The sequence below is a fragment of the Trachypithecus francoisi genome, unplaced genomic scaffold, assembly GCF_009764315.1.
Source record: "Trachypithecus francoisi isolate TF-2019V2 unplaced genomic scaffold, Tfra_2.0 Lachesis_group8, whole genome shotgun sequence".
In the NCBI taxonomy this organism is placed as follows: Eukaryota; Metazoa; Chordata; class Mammalia; order Primates; family Cercopithecidae; genus Trachypithecus; species Trachypithecus francoisi.
Window position 1 is genome coordinate 65,783,347 of NW_022681473.1, and position 20,720 is coordinate 65,804,066.

Sequence of the window (20,720 nt, forward strand, 5' to 3'; positions counted from 1 at the left end):
CGGAGCTTGCAGTGAGCTGAGATCTGGCCACTGCACTCCAGCCTGGGCGACAGAGCGAGACTCCGCCTCAAAAAAAAAAAAAAAAAAAAAAAAAAAAAAAAAAAAAAAAAAAAAAAGAAAATGTACAGAATCTACATAAGAATATAATATAATGGTCATGAGTATGGTCTCTGGAGCCCAATAGACTTGGTTCAAATCCTGGGTCTGTTACCGACTAGCTTCGCAACTTTGGGCAAGTTACTTAAATGTCTGTACTTATTTCCTCATCTAAAAAATGTGGATAATAATAGGAGACCTACCTCACAGAGCTGTTATGAGGATTTAATGAGTTAACATATATAATGCTGAGTACAGTGTCTGGTGCATTGTAAGTACGACATATGTGTTTTTATTACTATCAAGAGAGGAAGGACCAGCCAGAAGGAATGGCCTCAGCAAAGGTGCAGAGTGGGAATGTACAAAGCTTATCTAGAGACCAGTGAACAGACTTACTGAGCTGACACAAAGGGCTCGTGAAGGAGAATCATCTGGCAAGACAATTTACAGATGACCAGTCAGAGGCAGGGAAAGTGGCTTGCCAAACATCTTGATCTCTCCTAACAGCACACAGGAAATTGGCGGCACGTGTCTGCGGCCTTTCTGGGAGCTTCAGTAGGTGGCATTATCCCTGCTTTGAGCACTTACAGCCTATCTTTATGGCACCTCCAAGCTGCTATGGGTTATTTCCTTGGATACTTATACACAAAAACACAGAATGGACTCCGGAAGGTAGAACTTACTGCTCTGCGACGGCCAAATTGGGTGGCAGGGAGGTGAGGCCATTGCCTGTGAGGAGCAGGACACGGAGGTGTGGCAGAATCCCCAAATCACAGATGGCCTCCGCAGTCAGGCTGTTGAAGGAAAGGTCCAAGAACTGCCATGCAAAGATGAAAGATGGGGAAGATAAGCACTCTGTGTGACAATGATGCTCATATATATGATGTGGGAACTACTTTCTAGAGTGCCCCATTGCCCACAGGAAAAAACCCTCCTGCACCTTTAACATTAAAGGTCTACTAGAGTCAGTACCCAACCGGTTTTCTAGCCATATTTGCCACTACAAATCTTTGTTTATCCTGTAGTGCTGGGCAAATAGACTCCTCCCCGCTCTTTGCCTCATCCACCTATAGATCTTTGCTTGTACTTTTTGCTTAAATGGGAATGCCCCTCTTCCATTATCCTAATCCAAGCCCCCAAAAGACAGCTCAAAAGTTGCCTCCTTGTAAAACCTTCTCAATGCCCCAGACAGATGGAATCTCTACCTCCCCTAACTTTGACTGCTTTATCTAAACTGCTCTCAGGGTACTCAGGGTACTTATCCAAGTCTGCCAGGTATCTGGCATATGGATATGCCTAGCATAGTGCTTGGCACACAGTGGTGGACTAGATCATAAACTGGTACTTGGAGGACTGTGGGGTCAAGTGCCATGCCACTGTAACACTACCCTTGTAAATTAGCATAAGACCTGGAGCAAAGTAGTTGCACATAAAAAATGAGCTGAAATAAACTGGCTTCAGTGGCTCACGCCTGTAATCCCAGCACTTTGGGAGGCAGAGGTGGGCGTATCATGAGGTCAGGAGATTAAGACCATCCTGGCTAACATGGTGAAATCCTGACTCTACTAAAAATACAAAAACTTAGCTGGGCGTGGTGGCACATGCCTGTAGTGCCAGCTACTCGGGAGGCTGAGGCAGGAGAATCGCTTGAACCTGGGAGGCAGAGGTTGCAGTGAGCTGAGATCACGCCATGCACTCCAGCCTGGGTGACACAGCAAGACTCTGTCTCAAAAAAAAAAGAAAGAAAGAAAGAAAAAAAGAAAAAAAGAAATAAAAAGAAATAAACTGGCTTATAAGGACAATAAACCCAAATTTTCACCCTATTGTCAACCACCTTCTAACTGGCCTTCGGGATTCATTAGATAGTTGACTGGGGTCAAGGGGCCAAGGAATCAATCAGAAAACTGTGTTTCTCTGCAGAAACAAAGAAAATCAGGATAAATGACATCTGTCCAATATTTGTTCTCCTTCTCCTAAGCTTCTGTAGACACTATATATACAAGTTGGCTCCCTTTCATGCACCCCTATTTCTTATGTGCTTCCGTGTGCCCACCTCCTCAACATACACTGAAGTCTATTGAATGGGGTTGGTTTCAGCGCCTAATTCAATTGGTACAGGAGTAAGTCTTTGGTCAGCCACATCAGTATTACATAGTCAGACATATACACGCTACAGGTTACCATCAGAGAAGGACTGGGTTTGGTCTGACTCTGCTGTAATAATTAATTGATAGTTCTGCAGACCTGGGCATAAGTCCTGACTAACCATGTGATATTAGGCAAATTACTTAATCTGGGTTTCCTTATCTGTAAAGTAGAAATAAGTGGTTCTTATGTAAATAAAGCCTTTATCCTGGAGTCTAGTATACAGTAAATGCTTAATGTTGGCTGTCATCATCATCATCATCATCATCCTTTCATTCCTCAATCCTATGCATAAGGTTTACTTTGCACCCATCCCTGCCCTTTAGGAGCTCCCAGCCTACTCAGCTAAATACATGTATATGTTCATTATGTAGCAATGCTACTGGGATAGATGTCTGAAGACAGACCAATCAGGGCACAAAGGAAGGAAATGGTCAGGTCTACCGGGGGATCAGGACAGGCTTCACAGGGTAGGTAACATCTGAGCTGTCCTCAGAGACCAATAGGTATTCACCAAATTGTGGAGGGCAAAGAGAAATTCAGGGCAGCAAGTGGCATGTATGGAAGACAGGAGGCAGGAGGCAGGAGGCAGCCTTGCTTGTTCTGAGAACCATGAATAGTTTGGTTATGACTGAAGTCCATGGTGTAAGAAATGGCTTGACAAGACTAGCCAAGTACTACAGAAGCACCGAGTTCATGCTACCATGAGCAAATTCCAAAGTTTGAGGGTTCAGACAATGAGGTGATCCCACTTGGCTGGAGCAGAGAAGCCTACAGGAGGAAGACCTGGAAAGGTGCCTGAGATAAGCACAGGGAAAGGTGGGGAACATTCTCTCCCTCATACTCATGTGTGAACAGTCAGCCTACAGATTCTATCTACCTCCTTAATATCTCTCATACTTGTTCCCTCCAATCTATTTTTTATACAGAAGCCAGAATGGTTTTTCTAAAATGCAGTTCTGACCCTACCACTTAGCTTAAAACCCTTCAATGAATCCCTATTCTCCATAAGGTTTAAACTCCTCAGCAAGTTTCCAAGGTTCTCCCCAGTCTCTTTTCTGCTACTCCTCCAGGTTCACATATCACTACACTCTACTGTTTCTTAGTCTCTATTCCAACCATACTGAGCTGTTTCATTAGCATTCTAGCTCAGAAGCTGGCCTACTGCTATTTTGTATAACCCATGAGCTAAGAATAATTTTTGCTTTTTTCTTTTTGAGACAGGGTCTTATTCTGTCACCCCTGGTGTGAACATGGCTAGAGGGCAGTGGTATGAACATGGCTCACTGAAGCCTCAAGCTGCTAGGCTCAAGTGATCCTCCTGCCTCAGCTTCCTGTGGGTCCATAGGCATGCACAACCATGCTTTTTTTTTTTTTTAATTTTTGTAGAGACATGGTCTCATTTTGTTCCCAGGCTGGTCTTGAACCCCTGGGCTCAAGTGATCCTCCTGCCCTGGCCTCCCAAAGTGCTGGGATTACAGGTGTGAGCCACCCTGCCCAGCCAATTTTTACATTTTTAAATGGTTGAAAAAATCAAAAAAAGAATAAGAGTGTGTTTCATGTGTAAGTTATGTGAAGTTCAGATGTCAGCGTCATGAACTTTTAGGCTGGGCGCAGTGGCTCACGCCTGTAATCCCAGCTCTTTGGGAGGCTGAGCTGGGCAGATCACTTGAGGCCAGGAGTCTGAGACTAGCCTGGTCAACAAGGTGAAACCCGTCTCTACCAAAATACAAAAATTAGCTGGGTGTGGTGGCTCCCCCTTTAGTTCTAGCTACTTGGGAGGCTGAGGCATAAGAATCGCTTGAACCCGGGTGGCAGAGGTTGTAGTAAGCCGAGATTGTGCCACTTACTCCAGCCTGGGTGACAGAGTGAGACTGTCTCAAAAAATTAATTAATTAATTAAAATAAATAAAGTTTTATTGGAACACAGCCATCCTCATTTCTCATTTGTTTACATATTATCTATGGCTGTTTTCCATTATACAACAGCAGAGCTGACTAGTTATGATTACTTATGACCATATATTATTGTCTAAATATATATGGTCATATATATTTGATATAGCCTAAAATATTCACTGTCTGGCCTGCTGTACAGAAAAAGTTTGCTGACCTCATTCTAGCTGCTTTGACATAATGTAGGATCCAAATTTGCTTTCTATAGAATTAAGGGCAATTCAAAGAAATGAATAGCCTTAGAATCACAGGCCACAGAATTTCAGAGCTGACCCAGAATTTACAGAGGGGAAATGTTAGTCCCAGAGAGGGTACAATGTTTGGCCAGGTAGGCATGGCAAAGTACTGGCAAAACCAAGACAAAAGAAGGTCTTCTGACTGCCAGGGCAGGGCTCCAGCTGAACCTTCTTCAGATCTGTAATCTGAGAATCAAACCATGGCAAGTTTAGTTTTTCTAAATTGACTCCTAAAGAATTCTTCTACTCTGGGCTTTTCCTTCTGCGGCAGCCTTTTTGGCAAACAAGAACAGAAGACTCCTAACCTGGCTACTACATCTGCTGAGTCACATCAAGTTTTATTACACATCAAAATATTCATTACTGTGAGCTGCAAATTCAGGATATTTGACAGGTTTATCCTTCTTAGGGAGCCCTTGCAAATCACAGACAGATGAAAACAGATGGCTGGGCAAGAGATTTCCTGTTTTCATTTATATTCTGCATCTTAACTTTGATCTGCTCTCTTATGTAAATACCCTTTCGTAAGGGTAGGTCTGTGGATAAATCATCTTCATCAGATGCAATCACACTATAAAGCAAGGCCTCCAAAAAAGTCACTCATGATCAATCACTAGATCCAAGCTAGTCAGTTGTGGGGTCAGAGCCTACGGTCATGCCTCCTCCCTTCAACCCACTGGCACTTGAAACAGGTTTGAAATGGTAGGGTAAGAAGACAAAATGCATGGTACAATGCACAACACAGGTGCTCAATGACTACTCTTTGAAAAAGTAGAAGAACAAATAAATGGAAATTCTTAAGAAGCTCCCAGGCTCAAAGGTCAGGGACATGGCTCCCTATATCTCTAGACCATCTGAAACCTGTTTCCTTCTGTCTATTCCAAAATCTACTATTAAATATTTATTAACACAGAAAAAAAATGCACCAGTTGTTGTAAACTTATTTTCTATTTTATTCAACTTTCAAGAGCTTTGCTTCCTGGACAAGTGTGAGGACTACTTTTGTCCCAGATCATAGTAAATTACTGTTATCTTCAATATGACTTGAGACCATGGAGTGAAGGTTCCACTACAGTCACCAGAATATGCTTTAAAAATGCAAAGACATATAATCCAATTTAGGAAGATGGCTATTCCAAGAGCTTAAAACCTTTTAAAGCTTTGGCATATGAAGGCCATCAACTCTGAAAAACTCACTCTTGTAGAAGGTTCCCCTCACTGACAACACCAGGTTAAGTGAGGCTTTTGTGAAGAATGGCTGACCCTTGATGTTTGCTGATGAAATGATTTAAGTTAACAGCTCTTTGGGGTCGACCTCAAGGTTCATGACGTGCAGACATTTTGCTGAGATTTGACTCTGAAATACTTCTACTACAGCATGTGGAGAAGAGTCTATTACTCAGTGAGTGAGTGTGGCCAGATGCCCAGCCCCACACGTGGCTCCAATTCTGTTGTCCTTTACTCTCCACATATGCAGTGACTCTCAGGTAGTGACAAAGCTTTGTTCCTTTGTAAAAAGTGACCCACAAGTCTTCATGAAAGCTGAAGAACTAATCAACTTGAACTATGAGGACATGTGCAGAAAATACATGGCTATGGGAAAATTTAGGAGAAAACCAAGAATGCAAACAAAATTTTTCTGTATTTTCTAATTTGGGGTTTGAAGAACAGCTGTGAATGTACAAATGTTCAAGACTCTGCTGCTGATCCCATAGAATCCCTATTCATACTCATCTCCAAGGTTATAGACTAGGCCTATAGCCTGCTCCATCCCAGCCACTGAGACTGATTCAGCTCACTTAGACCACGATGAGTCTCTGGAATGAGTCTATAATATCTCTAGTTGAGCCGGTCCAATCTGCTGCACCTAGCTCTTAAGCTCCATGGCTCCTCAACCCCCACTAGATCCAGATCTCCCCTCAAAACTCTCCCTCCTATAATATTCCGTTTTAAAACTCACTTTTCCGCACAGACTCCCTTGGACATGACCTTTGGCATTTATTTTCCAGGACCATGCACCATGGTTAAGTCTTTGGTATCAACTATTTGCTGCCACTTCTACCGTCACCACCACCTCCATCACTATCACTACCCTTACAACTCCCACCCCCACCCTCCTTGGAGGCCAGCAATGAAGAAAGGGCCTGGCTGTACAGGCCCAGCAAGCCCCTTCCCAACAGTTATAATCAGTAAAGCTCTATACTCATTCCTTATAGGGGAACTTGGTGGGCACCAAAAACTTCCTACCTCCAACTTACTTCCAATAACTTAAAGTCTCCATATTTCACGTAGATAGTTTTGATGCCATTAAATGCGAGATCCAGTTCCTTTAGGGCTGGAAACGTGTGAAATGCCTCTATATGGGGAGGAGAAAGAGAGTCTGCAGTTTGTAAAGGACTTAAGAGAAAGATATTAATAATTACCATTTACTGTGTCCCTACTGGGTTAGGCCAGGCACTGTATAAGGTACTCTTCATACATGGCCTCTAAATCTCCAACAACGCAGAAAAATAGGGATTACTACTTCCATTCTATGGCTAAGCCACAGCCAAACTAAGTGATTTGCCAGAATGAAATTGCTGGTAAGTGAAAGACCCAAGGATTGAATCTAAGTCTGCTCAACAGCAAAGCACATTTTAAAAATTATCTTTATTAATCCTGATTACAAAAATTAAAACACAACTAAGAAAAAGAGTCAAACATCATAGAAAAATAAAAAGTTCTGTTTAATCCCAACATCCAGAGACAAGTATTAAAAGTTGCATATATAGCATTCAACTTTTTCTCATGTATATATCAAAATACACACACATACCTCTTTTAACAAAAATAGAGTCATTCTGTACACATTGTACTGACTTGCTTTTTCCCTTAACAATGTAACTTAAAGATTATTTCATGTCAAAACATATAGATATGCCTAATATCTCTTGATGTTCTACTGTATAGATATATGCTAGTTTACTAATCCATTTCCCTATTGATAGCCTTTAGGCTATATGAATAAAAGGTAAGAAACTATATGAACAAAAGTTTCTCTCTCTGAATGAGAACTGAACTTTTTCTAGCCCTGTTCCTCTGGTAACCTGAAACCAATGGTAGAGTAACTGCATTTCCAGGCAGCATCACTTGTGGTAAAAATCACCCTAGGTTGGTAAATTACATCTGGGCTAGGAGAAACTGTAAATGAATGATAAACGCCTGAAGGGAGCACCATAATTTTGGGCTTCCCTATGTGTAGTGATTCCTATAATTGGACATATCCTTTGCAGAAACTCTAGGAGCTATGTCTATAAGTGTTACAACGTATATTGGCTCCTGTGGCGAATGAGATTTCTAAGCCAGGGTGGTTTTTGCATCCACCCAATGACAGTCTCACTGTCTTGTACCTGAGCTGACACTGGGGGTCAGGAGGAGGGGCACAAAGAATGCCTCATGGATGGCTATGGGAACTCCACTGAAGAGAAACTCCTGATGCTGGCAGTACTGGCATTCTGTGTGGAATTACTTAGAGCCTTCTAAGTGAACCTGATGTTAAATATGGCCCATGGTAGTCTTGTAAGTCCAAATGTTCAGTAGAACCTAATAAAGGCTGCTTTGTGAGTATTTCTGGATGTTTCCAATGAACAGCCTTGTACGAGTGTGTTTCTATAGAATAATTTCCTGGAAGTAAAGCTACTAGATTAAAGGCAATGACTACTTTAAATTTTAAGAAACATTACCAAATTACCTCCAACATGTTACATCAATGACTATACTTCCACAGTTCAATGCAAGAATATCCATTTCCCTACCAATGCTGGCTGTCATCAGCCCTTTTCACTTCTGCCAATATTTGACAGGCAGAAAACAGTATCTTGATCCATTGTAATTATCAGTGAGGTTGAACATCTTTTTATACACCTATTGGCCTTTGTATTTCAAGCCCAAGCTCCTGACAGAACATCCTGTCTCCTAAAGGGCGGGACCTCATCATATGCTTCTTTGAAAACAATCTTCAAACTCAATGCAACAAAACTGAACTTATCCTATTTCCCTCTGACCTGCCTTTTCTCTAGTGTGCTGTGCCCTGTTTCAGTGAAATGCCCCCTTGATTCCTCCCTCTCCTTACATCCCTATCAGTCTATCAGTTACCAAGTCCTGTGGTTTCTACTCCTTCTAAACCAATCTCAATCTCTCTCTCTCTCTCTCAATCCTCTGCACTCTTCTTGTCATAATCCTGGCTCAGGCCTCATCTCCACTCCCCTAAAAACCTGAAATAATCTCCCAGGTATCCTGGCCTCCATCTTCTTCTTATCTTATAATCCACTCTCCTCACAACTGCCACTGAGCTTCTCTATTTAAAACCCTTCCAAGGCTCTCTTTCACCTATAGCACTAAGTCCAATTCACTCCTGGTCCTTGATAATCCAGTGATAAGTCAATCTCTCTAGTTTCATTTGTCCCCCACATGCTTCCCTTGCAAACATACAAAACCTCTCCAGTCTTCCTGATCAGGTGCTGCCACTCCACATCTGCTCCAGCAGTCAGAAATGCCTTCTTACCTTCTAGTTCCTGAATCACTCCTATTCATTTTTTTGGTCTCAGCTTAGGTGCTCCTCTTCTCAGAAGTTCCTCCTGACACTCTGGCCTGGCTTGAAGTCCTACATATATGCTTGTATAATATTTCCTGATTCTCTCTTTCACTGCTCTCCCCTCATTCTGCTCTAACTATCTGTATCTGAGTCCATCTGTCTCACCAAACCACAAGATCACAGAGCAGGACTGGATGCACTCATTTCTAAAAGCCAAGTATTTACATAGTCCTAATACCCAGCAGGGGTTGCTGTGGATTTGCTGAATAACAGAAGGCTTTATGCTCCCACAGGAGCACCTGACAGGCTTAGAAACATTTTTACACACCCATCTCATATGAGCCTGCGAGGTATCCTGCCATTGGAGGAAAAAAAAGAAGGGAATTATCCCCATTGACAGAGAGAAAAGTAGCAGATCACAGAAAAATGTTCTAAGTAGGTAGTGCCAGAGCAGGACTGGAATCGAGGTCTTTATGCTCTCCAGGACCCAGCCTATTATACCCCAAAAAAGAGATGTGCGGCCAATCATGGATGGATAGATAGACAAATCCTAACCCATGTGAATGGCTGTGCTGGCTAAGAGGTGGAAGAGAGCTTTCAAGAAAGAAAAAGCTTACCTAGAGGCAGCAGGTTTTCTGAGGCATTGATATAAATCACAGAATGAAAATGCTTGAAGTCATTTTCCTTAGCCTGTAGGAAAAGCATTTCAGAAAAAAAAAATATCCACAAGATTAGTTCCCTGCCTAGAAGCCTTGCTGAAGCTTCAGGGCCACTGTCAGAAGGAACAAAGACCTAAAGGAATAAGGGACATCCTTAGCACAAGAGCAGCCACTTGAGTGCAGTAAGCGTTTTCCTGCTTTTTTTCCACTATGAAACATTTCAAATGTACAGAAAAGTATACTGAATGGCACTCTGAAGACCCATATCACCACTATCCAGATGTATGTATTTAATACAGCTGAATATTTTGCTGTCTTTGCTTTAAATGTCCTTAAAGAAAATATTATATAGGGTGAACCACCACCATTACCACCCCGTCCATGTATCCCCTCACTAATCCCATAACAGCTATCCTGAATTGGAGACTATCATTCCTATAGTTGGTAGTTTTTGTTTGTTTGCTTGTTTGTTTTTGAGACAGGGTCTCACTTCCATTGCCCAGACTGGAGTGCAGTGACACAATCTGGGCTCACTGCAGCCTCGACTTCCCCAGCTCGGGTGATCCTTCCACCTCAGCCTCTTGAGTCGCTAGGACTGCAGGCACACACCACCAAGACTGGCTATTTTTTTTTTTTTGTATTTTTAGCTGAGATGGGGTTTTGCCATGATTCCCAGGCTGGTCTCAAACTCCTAGGCTCAAGTGATCCGCCCGCCTCAGCCAAAAAAAAGAGAAACCCAGTAGAAAAATAGACAATAGATAAATATGTTAGTATACAAAAGAGGAACTTGAAAGGCCAGCAAATACAGGAAAAGATATTCAGCCTCATAAGTAATTAGGAAAATGCAGTGCCTTTTTACAATAATCACTTTTCCCAAAGTCCTAGGATTACAGGTGTGAGCCACTGTACCCAGCTCCCATACCTTTTTTATACTTGTATTATACACGTGTGTGTATCTATCAACTATATATAATGCTAGATACAGATAGTAAAACTTTACATTAAATGCAATAATATTGTAGGTATTATTCTGCAACCTGCCTTTTCACTCAACACTGTTTTTGAGATTTACCTGTGTCGATACATGCAGCTTTTGAAATTTACATATGTTGACAGATGTGGTTCTAGTTCGATCTTTTTTTTTTTTTTCTTTTTTTTTGAGACAAAGTCTCGCTCTGTCACTCAGGCTGGAGTGCAATGGTGCAACCTTGGCTCACTGCAACCTCACCTCCTGGGTTCAAGCAATTCTCCGGCCTCAGCCTCCCGAGTAGGTGGGATTACAGGTGCCCGGCACCATGCCCGGCTAATTTTTTTATTTTTAGTAGGGACAAGTTTTCACCACGTTGGCCAGGCTGGTCTCAAACTCCTGACCTCAAGTGATCCTCCTACCTCAGCCTCCCAAATTGCTAGGATTACAGGCATGAGCCACCACCCCTGGCCCCAGTTCAACCATTTTAATTCCTGTACAATATTCCATTGTTTGAATATATTGCAAGTTTATTCATTCCCATTTAGTCTGTTTCCAAATTTTATTACAAACAATGATGTAATTAATGTTCTTATACACACCTCCTCATCATAAGAGTTTCTTTAATGATATACTCCTATCAAGCTGTGGGGAATACACAGCTTTCTGAGATGGTACCACATTGTTCTCGAAAGTAGTTAAAACAATTTATAGTCCTACCTGCAGTGTATGAGAAGTCCTATTTCTTTAAATCCTTGCAATTGGCATTATAAAACTTTAATTTTTTCCAGTCTGATTATTATAAAAAGGCACTGCATTTTCCTGATTACTTATGAGGCGGAATATCTTTTCCTATATTTGCTGGCCTTTCAAGTTCCTCTTCTGTATACTAACATATTTATCTATTGTCTATTTTTCTACTGGGTTTCTCTTTTTTCCTATTGTTTTGTAGGAGCTCTTGACATATTCTGGATCCTAATACCTTTTGGTTATATCTTATCCTAGCCTCAGCTTATCTTTTACCTTTGTTTATGGTAACTTTTGTTAGATAGATATTTTTAATTAAATTTCACAGACATTTTCCTTTATGGTTTAACCACAAAGCTAGCAAGCATCCGCTCATCCCGTGGGTCTCAGCTAAGCTACCACCCTCTCCAGGGTGTGTTTCCTGTGTAAGGCTGAGTTAGGGGCCTGTCCTATGAGGTCATATTCAGCACTCTCGTGTTTCTCTCATTGGCTGCATTAGCTAGTCCCGTCTAACTCCATATCCATCTAAGCCCAGCCTCCTCCCTCCCTACTGGACTATATACTCCAGAGGGTAGGCAGTGTCTGAGCCACCTCTATACCCTCCAGCAAATAGCACAGAGACACACCAGGCCTCGGTAATGTTTGGTGAGCAGATGAGTGAATAAGTAAAAGAAGAACATATGGCATCCAATGAGGGGACTGAGCTTTGGCCAGCCATGTTGTAGCCCTCAAAAGCTGAATTGACAGAGACCTCTGAAATCTTCTTCTACGACTTTGTCTCACTGTTATATGTGAACTATATATTATAATCTCCAGGACCATGTGCTGGCCTAGAATGGAGGGCCTCTTAGCCACAAGATGAATATATTTCTATAGCTAACCTGTCCCGAAGTAACTCAATTCTGAAAACATAAGTACTAAATGAAGTGAAGCAGAACCTTGTTAAAGGAGCAGTCTGCTCTACCACAAACTTGGCCATTCTGTGGGTTAGAGCCTCTACTCTATGGTTTATACAAGTAATCTCTCTTGGTATGCCACAAAAGCCTACATGCCAAAGATGTATGTTATAATATCCTGTATATACACTGGCTAATGGTGGGTCACAAACATGGCTCCAAGCTGCCTATAAGCCAACACAAAGAAAGAAACATGATTCATTGCATGAGTCACAGCACCTGTAAGTTAGGAATGAACCAGCTTCTTGGGAAAACCATTACAATCCCTGGCATTGAAACTTAAGAAATGTCTTTTGTAGGCTTTTGTGATGGGAACTCAGTGTCACACAATGAATTATATACCCACAAAATTACATGGCAAATTCGAAACCAATTTCATAAGGCAATTTTCTTTTTTTTTGAGACAGAGTCTCGCTCTGTCTCCCAGGCTGGAGTGCACCAGCACAATCTTGGCTCACTGCAACCTCCGCCTCCGGGATTCAAGCAATTCTCTGCCTCAGCCTCCCAAGTAGCTGGGATTACAGGCACCCGCCACTATTTACAGCTAATTTTTTGTATTTTTAGTAGAGATGGGGTTTCACCATCTTGGCCAGGCTGGTCTTGAGCTCCTGACCTCATGATCCACCTGCCTTGGCCTCGCAAAGTGCTGGGATTACAGACGTGACCCACCATGCCTGGCCCATAAGGCAACTTTCTTTAATTCATGTCAAATGGGACAAGGACAATATAAAATTTGTAGCAAAAGTTTGTGTCTGAATATTGTTTCTACCCAATAAATCCTTGTCTGACCCTCCTCTCCCTCCTTCCATGTGACCAGATTTCCAGTCCCTAGGGACTCTGGAGGTGCAAGAGACAAACCACAACAGACAGGTGCACCATCTCAAGTCTGGCTTACCCCAATCACATCTTTGCTGGCGGACCTCACCTTGGAGAACTTCAGGCCACTGACATTAACAGTGCACAGATCTGATGGCTTCCTCACACAGTGGTGCTTTAGCTGGAACATAATACAAAGAGTTGGCTCTTAAGGCCCCTACAAAGTTTAATCTATTATTGTTCAGCCTTCTTTTTTTGGGCAATCTTTTATACTTGTCATAATTTGTTTGCTTGTTCATTCATTCATTCATTATTCATCCATTCATTCACCAATATTTACCAAACACTAAACTGGGCCATAAGCTTCGCTGAATACATTAACAAACTGGCCGGGCACAATGGCTCAAGCCTGTAATCCCAGCACTTTGGGAGGCCGAGGCGGGCGGATCACGAGGTCAGGAGATCGAGACCATCCTGGCTAACACGGTGAAACCCCGTTTCTACTAAAAAAAGAAAAAAATATAAAAAACTAGCCGGGCGAGGTGGCGGGCGCCTGTAGTCCCAGCTACTCGGGAGGCTGAGGCAGGAGAATAGCGTAAACCCGGGAGGTGGAGCTTGCAGTGAGCTGAGATCCGGCCACTGCGCTCCAGCTTGGGCGACAGAGCGAGACTCTATCTCAAAAAAAAAAAAAAAACAAATACATTAACAAACTTCCTCCTAATCCTAACTAAGCCCTTTGACATAAGTAAGATTATCTCCCCTTTTTAATGAGAAAAACAAGGTTAAAAGAGGTAATGTGCCTTGCCAAAAAATGGTACCACAGTTAGCAAGTGACAGATCTTACTAATCCAAATCTGTAATCACTAAACTCTACGCACTTTTGACTACCATATGTCACCTGACATAATTTAAAAGTTAGAGGTAAATTTTAGCTATGGAGCTTCCATCTATATTTAATCAAACTTCATTCTTTTTTTGCTAATTATTTATTTATGGTACCCACTATATTTAGGCACTAAAAGGCATTGGGAAGACAATGAAGAAAAAGCAGAGACATTCCATAACCTTATAGAGCTTACAGTGTCATGGGAAGCCAAGTAGCAAGTACGTATTTATAAATGTGATAAATATTTTAAAGGAGAAATTCAAGATGCTATAAGAGATATAACAGGAGGTCCTAACCTCAGTCTGAATGAGGAAATATTTACTTGAGGAAGCAATATTTCAGAGACCTAAGAGCTAAATAGGTCTCACGAAAGTGGGTAGTAGGGATTATGAAGTCTACCAAGGCAGGAAAAAGCAAGGTGCTTCTGAGAGGATGAAAAACAAGATAAGGTTAGTGAGATGGCCATGAGATCATGAGTCCACGCTGGCTCTACAAAGGAGTGTGGATTTTATCCTACAACAAATGGAAAGCAGATTTTTAGTGGGGGCTGATAGTAATTTTATAAAAATTGTAACATCAGCTACACATAGACATATCAGACAGATTACATCACATAGATGAGAAGACAGGAGAGGAAGGGGAAAGATCAATGTACCAGATTGGTTAATTACTTTCCTAATAACCACTACTCCTTCCTTGTAAAAGAACACCAGTGTTATTCACATTTCTCCAAATGGAATGTTCTTAAGCCACAGCTCCAAGCAATAAGTCTTGATCTGTATAAACCAATCATGGAGGTCTCATTCCCCTAACTCATAACTGTTCAGGTATGTGATATAGGTCTAGATAATGAGACACTGGCTGCTTGGGGTTGGGGAGGGGGACCGGTTTTGGAAAGCATTTTCTTACTTCTGAAAAGACATTAGACAGTAACAATCCCTTCTGAAAAGACATTAGACAGTAGCAATCCCTTCTCTACCTCAGGATGTTATCTTCTGTATGTGATGACCAGAATTGCTGCAGCCATCTCAGGATCATGAAGGCAATCAGTCCAAGAGGACAAGGTAACATGTAAAATGGCACAGTAGAAAGACAGAAGGAACCCAAGCCTTGCAAGACATCATTAATCCAGTAAATTAATCTACCCTAAACAATGCCTCTGGCTTTTTAGGTGACATAAAAGCATCCTAATTGGCTCACAACAGATAGAAAATGTTTGAATTAGTCCAATAAGAGATGATGGTGGCCCAGATGAGGGTCATGACAGTCGAGACAACAGATTTGAAAACTATTTTGTAAAAGTGCCAGGACTTGGTAAAAGTTGGGGTGGGGACAGTGTGGGAGAGGCAAATGTCAAGGAAAACTTCAGGTACTGGCTTGGCGATGGGGTAGATAGTAGTGCCAACAGAGAGAGCAAAGTAGATACTAGAAAAGAGGTCTGTTTTGGGATTTGGAGTAGAAGCATTGGTGCTGTAATTCAACTGTCAATGAAACATTCAAGTGAAACCATCCAATAGGCAGAGTGGATACCCCACAACTCTGAGAAACATCCCTATTGCTCCTGCCTCCCACAGTGGCAAAAGTCGTATTTATTGAATGTGGGAATGTATAAGTATTTGGAAACAATGGAAGAAAAAAAGGCCACTACGGGAAGTGTTTCTGCCCCTCCTCAGTATTATTATTTCAGTCCTCCTCATTCCCAATGAGAAGTGGACATAATAATGAAACTGATTCCACAGGACTGCAAAAAGCTTATACTACCCACTTGAAGTGAGATGAAACCAACAAAGGTCTCTTTCAACATCTGATCTATGCAAATACCCATCTCTTGGGAACCACAGCAGAATCTGGAAACAAAGCAGGCAGCCAGGGAGTTCTTAGGGAGCTATAAGAACTGGACAGCACATTAATATTGATTTACAAAATATATCCTTCTTAGCAAAGCCACTGAGGCATTTCTCAGAGCAGACGTGAAACTACCTGGCTGGTTTCCAACACAACCACCCCAGTCCTCTTTGTAAAGCCTGCCCCAGGCACTAAGTAGTATCTGGTCAGCTCCCCTAGCTTTCAGCCAAACACTAAAGTCAAAGGACAAAGGCTGTGGGAGAGCAGGATCTCCCCAGTCCCACTCGATCCTGTAGAGATCGCACCAATGAGCAGAGCAGGAATCTCTCAACCCTACTAGGTGCTGGAATGCAATTTTCAATTGACTGTTTCCCCTGACCTGCTCCTTTGCCTCTCCAACTCAGTAAGAGTTTTTACCTCACATAATGTAAAAGTACAGGCTTTGGAGTCAGTAGACCAGAGTTCTAACCCTGGATCAGCCATTTACTAGCTGTGGAACCTCAGCCAAGGCAAATTACCTCTTGGAGCCTCGGTTTTCCCAACTGCCCAATGGCAACAACACAAAAGGGATGACAATATCTATCTCACTAGGTAGCTATCAAGAAAGCTTCACATGTCAAGAAACTTTTGGGTCCCTTCATTATCCTGGCTGTATTCGATTTGCCAATATCACTCTAATAGTTTGGAGTAGACTGGGGGTAGTTGTGCCAGAGCAGGGTAAATCCTTCCCCACTTCCTCCACACCCTAGCTGATGTGCCGGCCACTCCAGGATGCATTTACTCTCACCAGAAAAGCCTGGTCCAGGATACGTCCAGGAAGGTCCACCTGATTTTCCTGCCGAGACCCTTTCTTCCCCCTGAACTCAAAAGAAGTCACCTTCAGGCTTTCCCGACGTTCAGCCTGTGCTCCAACCAAACCCTTGGGCTTCTTCTTGAGGTTACCTTTCTGAACCATTAACCAGTGTCCTTGGCCTGTTGAGAAAATTAGAACAGTGAAAAGGGGAAAACTACAAAGTTACAACGAGTGCAATTATAGACTTTGTTTATAATACTAAAACTCAAAATAGCTCCTGATTACCTAACATGCACCAGACACAGGACTGCAGCTGGGGGCAGGGGAGATATCTACCTAGGTATGTCATTTAATTGACCTGTAAACCCAGTGAAAAACATGTTACTGTCATTATTTTATAGATGAAAAGGCTGTGACAAAAGGAGGTGGAATGACTTGCCCAATTCCTTCCTTCACATTTTTATCTCCAAATTCTATTATTCCTTCAAAAACTAAGATCAAGTATTTCCTGTTCTGTGTAGTCTTCCCTTTTGCCCCTCAGTAGAGCTGATTGCTCTTTCTCACGCATGCCAGTTACTCTTCTACTGGTCATCTCTTGAGTAATGCCTAATGTGTGACCTCAATTCAAGGATTCCATCTTCCCAAACCTCTATCAGTACACAGAAAAGATGCTGTTAGAAACTCAGAATAAGAAAATGTAGGACAGTTTGCATTTAAAAAAAAAAACCTAATAATACATGTCTACCGTAGAAAGAATTTTAAAATGTGCATAAGCAAAAAGAATATGAGGTTCACTAGTAAGCCCACCAAACAAAAATCATAACATATTTTGGAATCTGTTCTTTCTTGCACCAGCAGTTTATTTATGGCATGGTATTCATTGCAATCTGTAATTCTTTTATTTGTTCACTTATTTGTCTGTCTCCTTCTCTAGAGCGGAAGCTCCGTAAGAGCAGGGACTTTATCTGACTCATTCATCTCAGTATTCCCAAGGCCTGCACAGAGCTTACCACATCGTGACTGTTGCTGAACAAACGACTGAATGAACTCTGTCCTATAGCCCCTGCCCACACAGTCATCCATTCCTATCTTTTCTGAGCATCTACTTTATGCTGGGAACTGGGAGTATGAGAATGAATAAAAAGGAAGCCCTAACTCAAAGGAGTCATAATAATATAACATCTTATACACAATAGTATAATAATAATATAAAGGGTGCTGTGGGAACGAGCTTTGTGTCTCTAACCACTGGCTATCTTCTGGGAAAGCCGACTATCCCTGCCTCAGGGACTTGCCCCGGCTCATACAGCACTGCTGCCCATCCTGCTTCTTGGATGCAGTTCCTGTCCTGTGTCTCATATGAGCCATTTCCCATTTCCATTATGGAACTGATACTCCAGTTACCCCATTTCCCAGGGCTGCCCTCATCTGGGGCATGGACTTTGCTTCTACTTTATCCTATCCTCATATCCCTGACTGCTAGGGACCTCAGCCTGAGTTGGTGCCAAAATCCCTAACAAGGCCAGAAAGGAAGGCTCAGAGCATGTCAGGAGATCAACAGGAGAAAAAAGAGACTATGTAAATATCCTGTTTCTCATCATACTTTTACCCACTTATTCTAGTATCCATGATGGTTAATTTTATGCATCAACTTTGCTAAGCTATAATATGCAGTTATTCAATCAAACACTAATCTAGGTGTTGCTGTGATGGTATTTTGTAGATGTAATTAGTATTTACAGTAAGTTGATGTTAAGTTAAAGAGACTATCCTTGGTAATGTGGGTGCCCTCACCCAATGAATTGAAAGACATTAAGAGCAAAACAGGTTTCCTAGAGGAAGAAGAAATTTTGCTTTAACACAACAACTTCAGCTCCTCCCCAGGGGTTTCCAGCTTGCCAGCCTGCCCTACAAATTTCAGACTTGCATCCCCCACAATCACATAAAGTCAATTCCTTGAAAAAAAAAAATCTGTCTACCCACCTACCTATCTCCTACTAGTCCTTTTTATCTCCTACCAGTTCTGTTTCTCTGAAGAACTCTAATGCAACATCCTATAATGGTTCTTACCTACAAAAATTATTACTGTAGTGTTTGAATAGTGACTTTCCATTTCCCTCATTCCTTCTACATTTTCTAGTTGGAATTCTACTATAAGAAAGAGCTGGCTGGGAGTGGTGGCTCATGCCTGTAATCCTAGCACTTTGGGAGGCCGAGGCAGGTGGATCACTTGCGGTCAGGAGTTCGAGACCAGCCTGGCCATCACGGTGAAACCCCATTTCTATAAAAAATACAAAAATTAGCTGGGCATGGTGGCAAGTGCCTGTAATTCCAACTACTCAGGAGGCTGGGCAGGAGAATCACTTGAACCTGGGAGGCAAAGGTTGCAGTGAGCCGAGACTGCACCGCTGCACTCCAGCCTGGACAACAGAGACAGACTCCATCTCAAAAAAAGAAAAGAAAGAGCTATTTTGTTTCCCCCACATATTTACATATTCAAGTATTCATTTACATTAGTAGACTCATGAATATTTGTTGCTCCATGATCTACAACCTAATTCCGCCATTATTTATTTCATTGCTCGAACTGTCCCACCTTTGGTGATTGGGAGCACCTTCAAGTCGGCTGTGTCCTTTCAACATGCCCCATTATTTTTCTGAGCACTTCTTTACTTCTGGCACCACAAGATACTCCAACTCAACTTGTATTTTTTCTGCCCTAGTCCTGCAAACAGCTATTTATCCAAGAAGCCCATGCTGTTTTCATTGGAGAATGGTATTTAGAAACCAAGATGTAGATACTAGGTATGCTTTTTGCTGCTGAGGTGTCATTGCTGTTAGTGGACTGGGAAATACACATATGTACACTAAGACATATAGATATATACAACTATATTTATTTCTGTAGCTATCCATCTATGTGTGTCTGTGTGTGTGTGTGTGAGAGAGAGAGAGAGAGACAAAGAGATAAACTATGAGTTCATACTGATAGTTCCATTTGAAGGTGTCTGATAGGTAGGTGGCCAGGGAAAGTCTCTGTGTGAAAAACAAAATCACTCTAGAGAAGCAGAAAGGACAGGCAGGAAGAAAGGTTCTTCCAATATTCCATCTACAGAGTGACCAACAAGTTACAACATCTGGAGTAAATAAAGTGTACTTCTCCTTTGCCCTACCCTTTCAAAGCAACTAATCCAATCCAGAGAACCCATACTTAGTGTTCCACCTATAGGGTTCTTATTACGGCAATTCCCTGCTCTGGGGAATTTTTTAACTAGATAAATACTTGAAAACCTACCTAGCAGAGACAAATTTAAGCCATTTTATTTAGGAGTTTGGCAGACTATAATCACTCACCAAATAAGAAATACAGACAGGAAGACAGCTCACGAGAGGATAGGCGCTGAGGACTAGGGTAGTCAGACATGGCTTACTGGAAGAAGTAGAAGAAAAGCTGGGATTTGTGTGATGGGAAGAGTTTGGCTAACAAGAATGAGGGCTGGAACATTCAGGGCAAATAAAAAAGCTATGTGAAAAGCGAGCACCGTGGAATAGAGCATAAAGAAGGAAATGGGTTGTCGCAGAGGGTAAGAGCAGGTTAAACTCAGAATGACACAGAATGCCAGTTAAAAGAGTTAGCAATGAGAAGTCACTGAACAGAAGGGGCACTGTGGTTAAAGGTGCACTTTAGAAGTCCCACGGAGGCTACCAGGACTGGAGGGGGAAGGACTGGGTAGAGCAGGGAACAGCAGTGAAGGGGTTGGAGAAGAACAAGTAGATGTGAGATGGTCTAAAGCAGGAGCTAGGTATGAGGAAAAGGTATCAACTTGAGAAGTCACCTGACCTTCCTCTGGCACACGAAGCAGGTTTCTGGCTGGAAAGCAGTTGTTCAGGTAAGGCTTCCCATCATCCAGCTTGTAGATTCCTGAGGAGGCCATCTCCCTGAGCGCCAGGCAAGGAAAGCAAGGAAGCAGAAGAGTGAAAAGACACAGCGGAGCACTCTTACTCCAGTGCAGCTCGTGAGCCCACCAGGACCACCACACCCTGC

General features: G+C 42.2%; 1 protein-coding gene across 18 annotated transcripts in view; it reads right to left on the bottom strand.

Annotated features, from left to right (window-relative positions):
- XRRA1 (X-ray radiation resistance associated 1) overlaps nucleotides 1-20,720 on the bottom strand; it is a 101,606-nt gene that overhangs the window by 70,074 nt on the left and 10,812 nt on the right. For 5 of the 18 annotated variants that reach the window (XM_033204684.1, XM_033204685.1, XM_033204678.1 and 2 more), the window contains exons 3-8: nucleotides 20,517-20,614; nucleotides 16,670-16,854; nucleotides 13,261-13,332; nucleotides 9,624-9,696; nucleotides 6,692-6,789; nucleotides 780-913 (exon numbers count right to left, since the gene is read on the bottom strand). The exons of 1 other annotated variant lie outside the window; for it this stretch is intronic. In XM_033204684.1, coding sequence (XP_033060575.1) covers nucleotides 780-913; nucleotides 6,692-6,789; nucleotides 9,624-9,696; nucleotides 13,261-13,332; nucleotides 16,670-16,854; nucleotides 20,517-20,610 — 656 coding nt within the window. In that variant the 5' untranslated portion in view covers nucleotides 20,611-20,614. Of the gene's footprint in view, nucleotides 1-779; nucleotides 914-6,691; nucleotides 6,790-9,623; nucleotides 9,697-13,260; nucleotides 13,333-16,626; nucleotides 16,855-20,516; nucleotides 20,615-20,720 lie in introns of those variants that run through there. 12 more of the 18 variants (XM_033204676.1, XM_033204677.1, XM_033204683.1 and 9 more) reach the window with 12 other exon arrangements.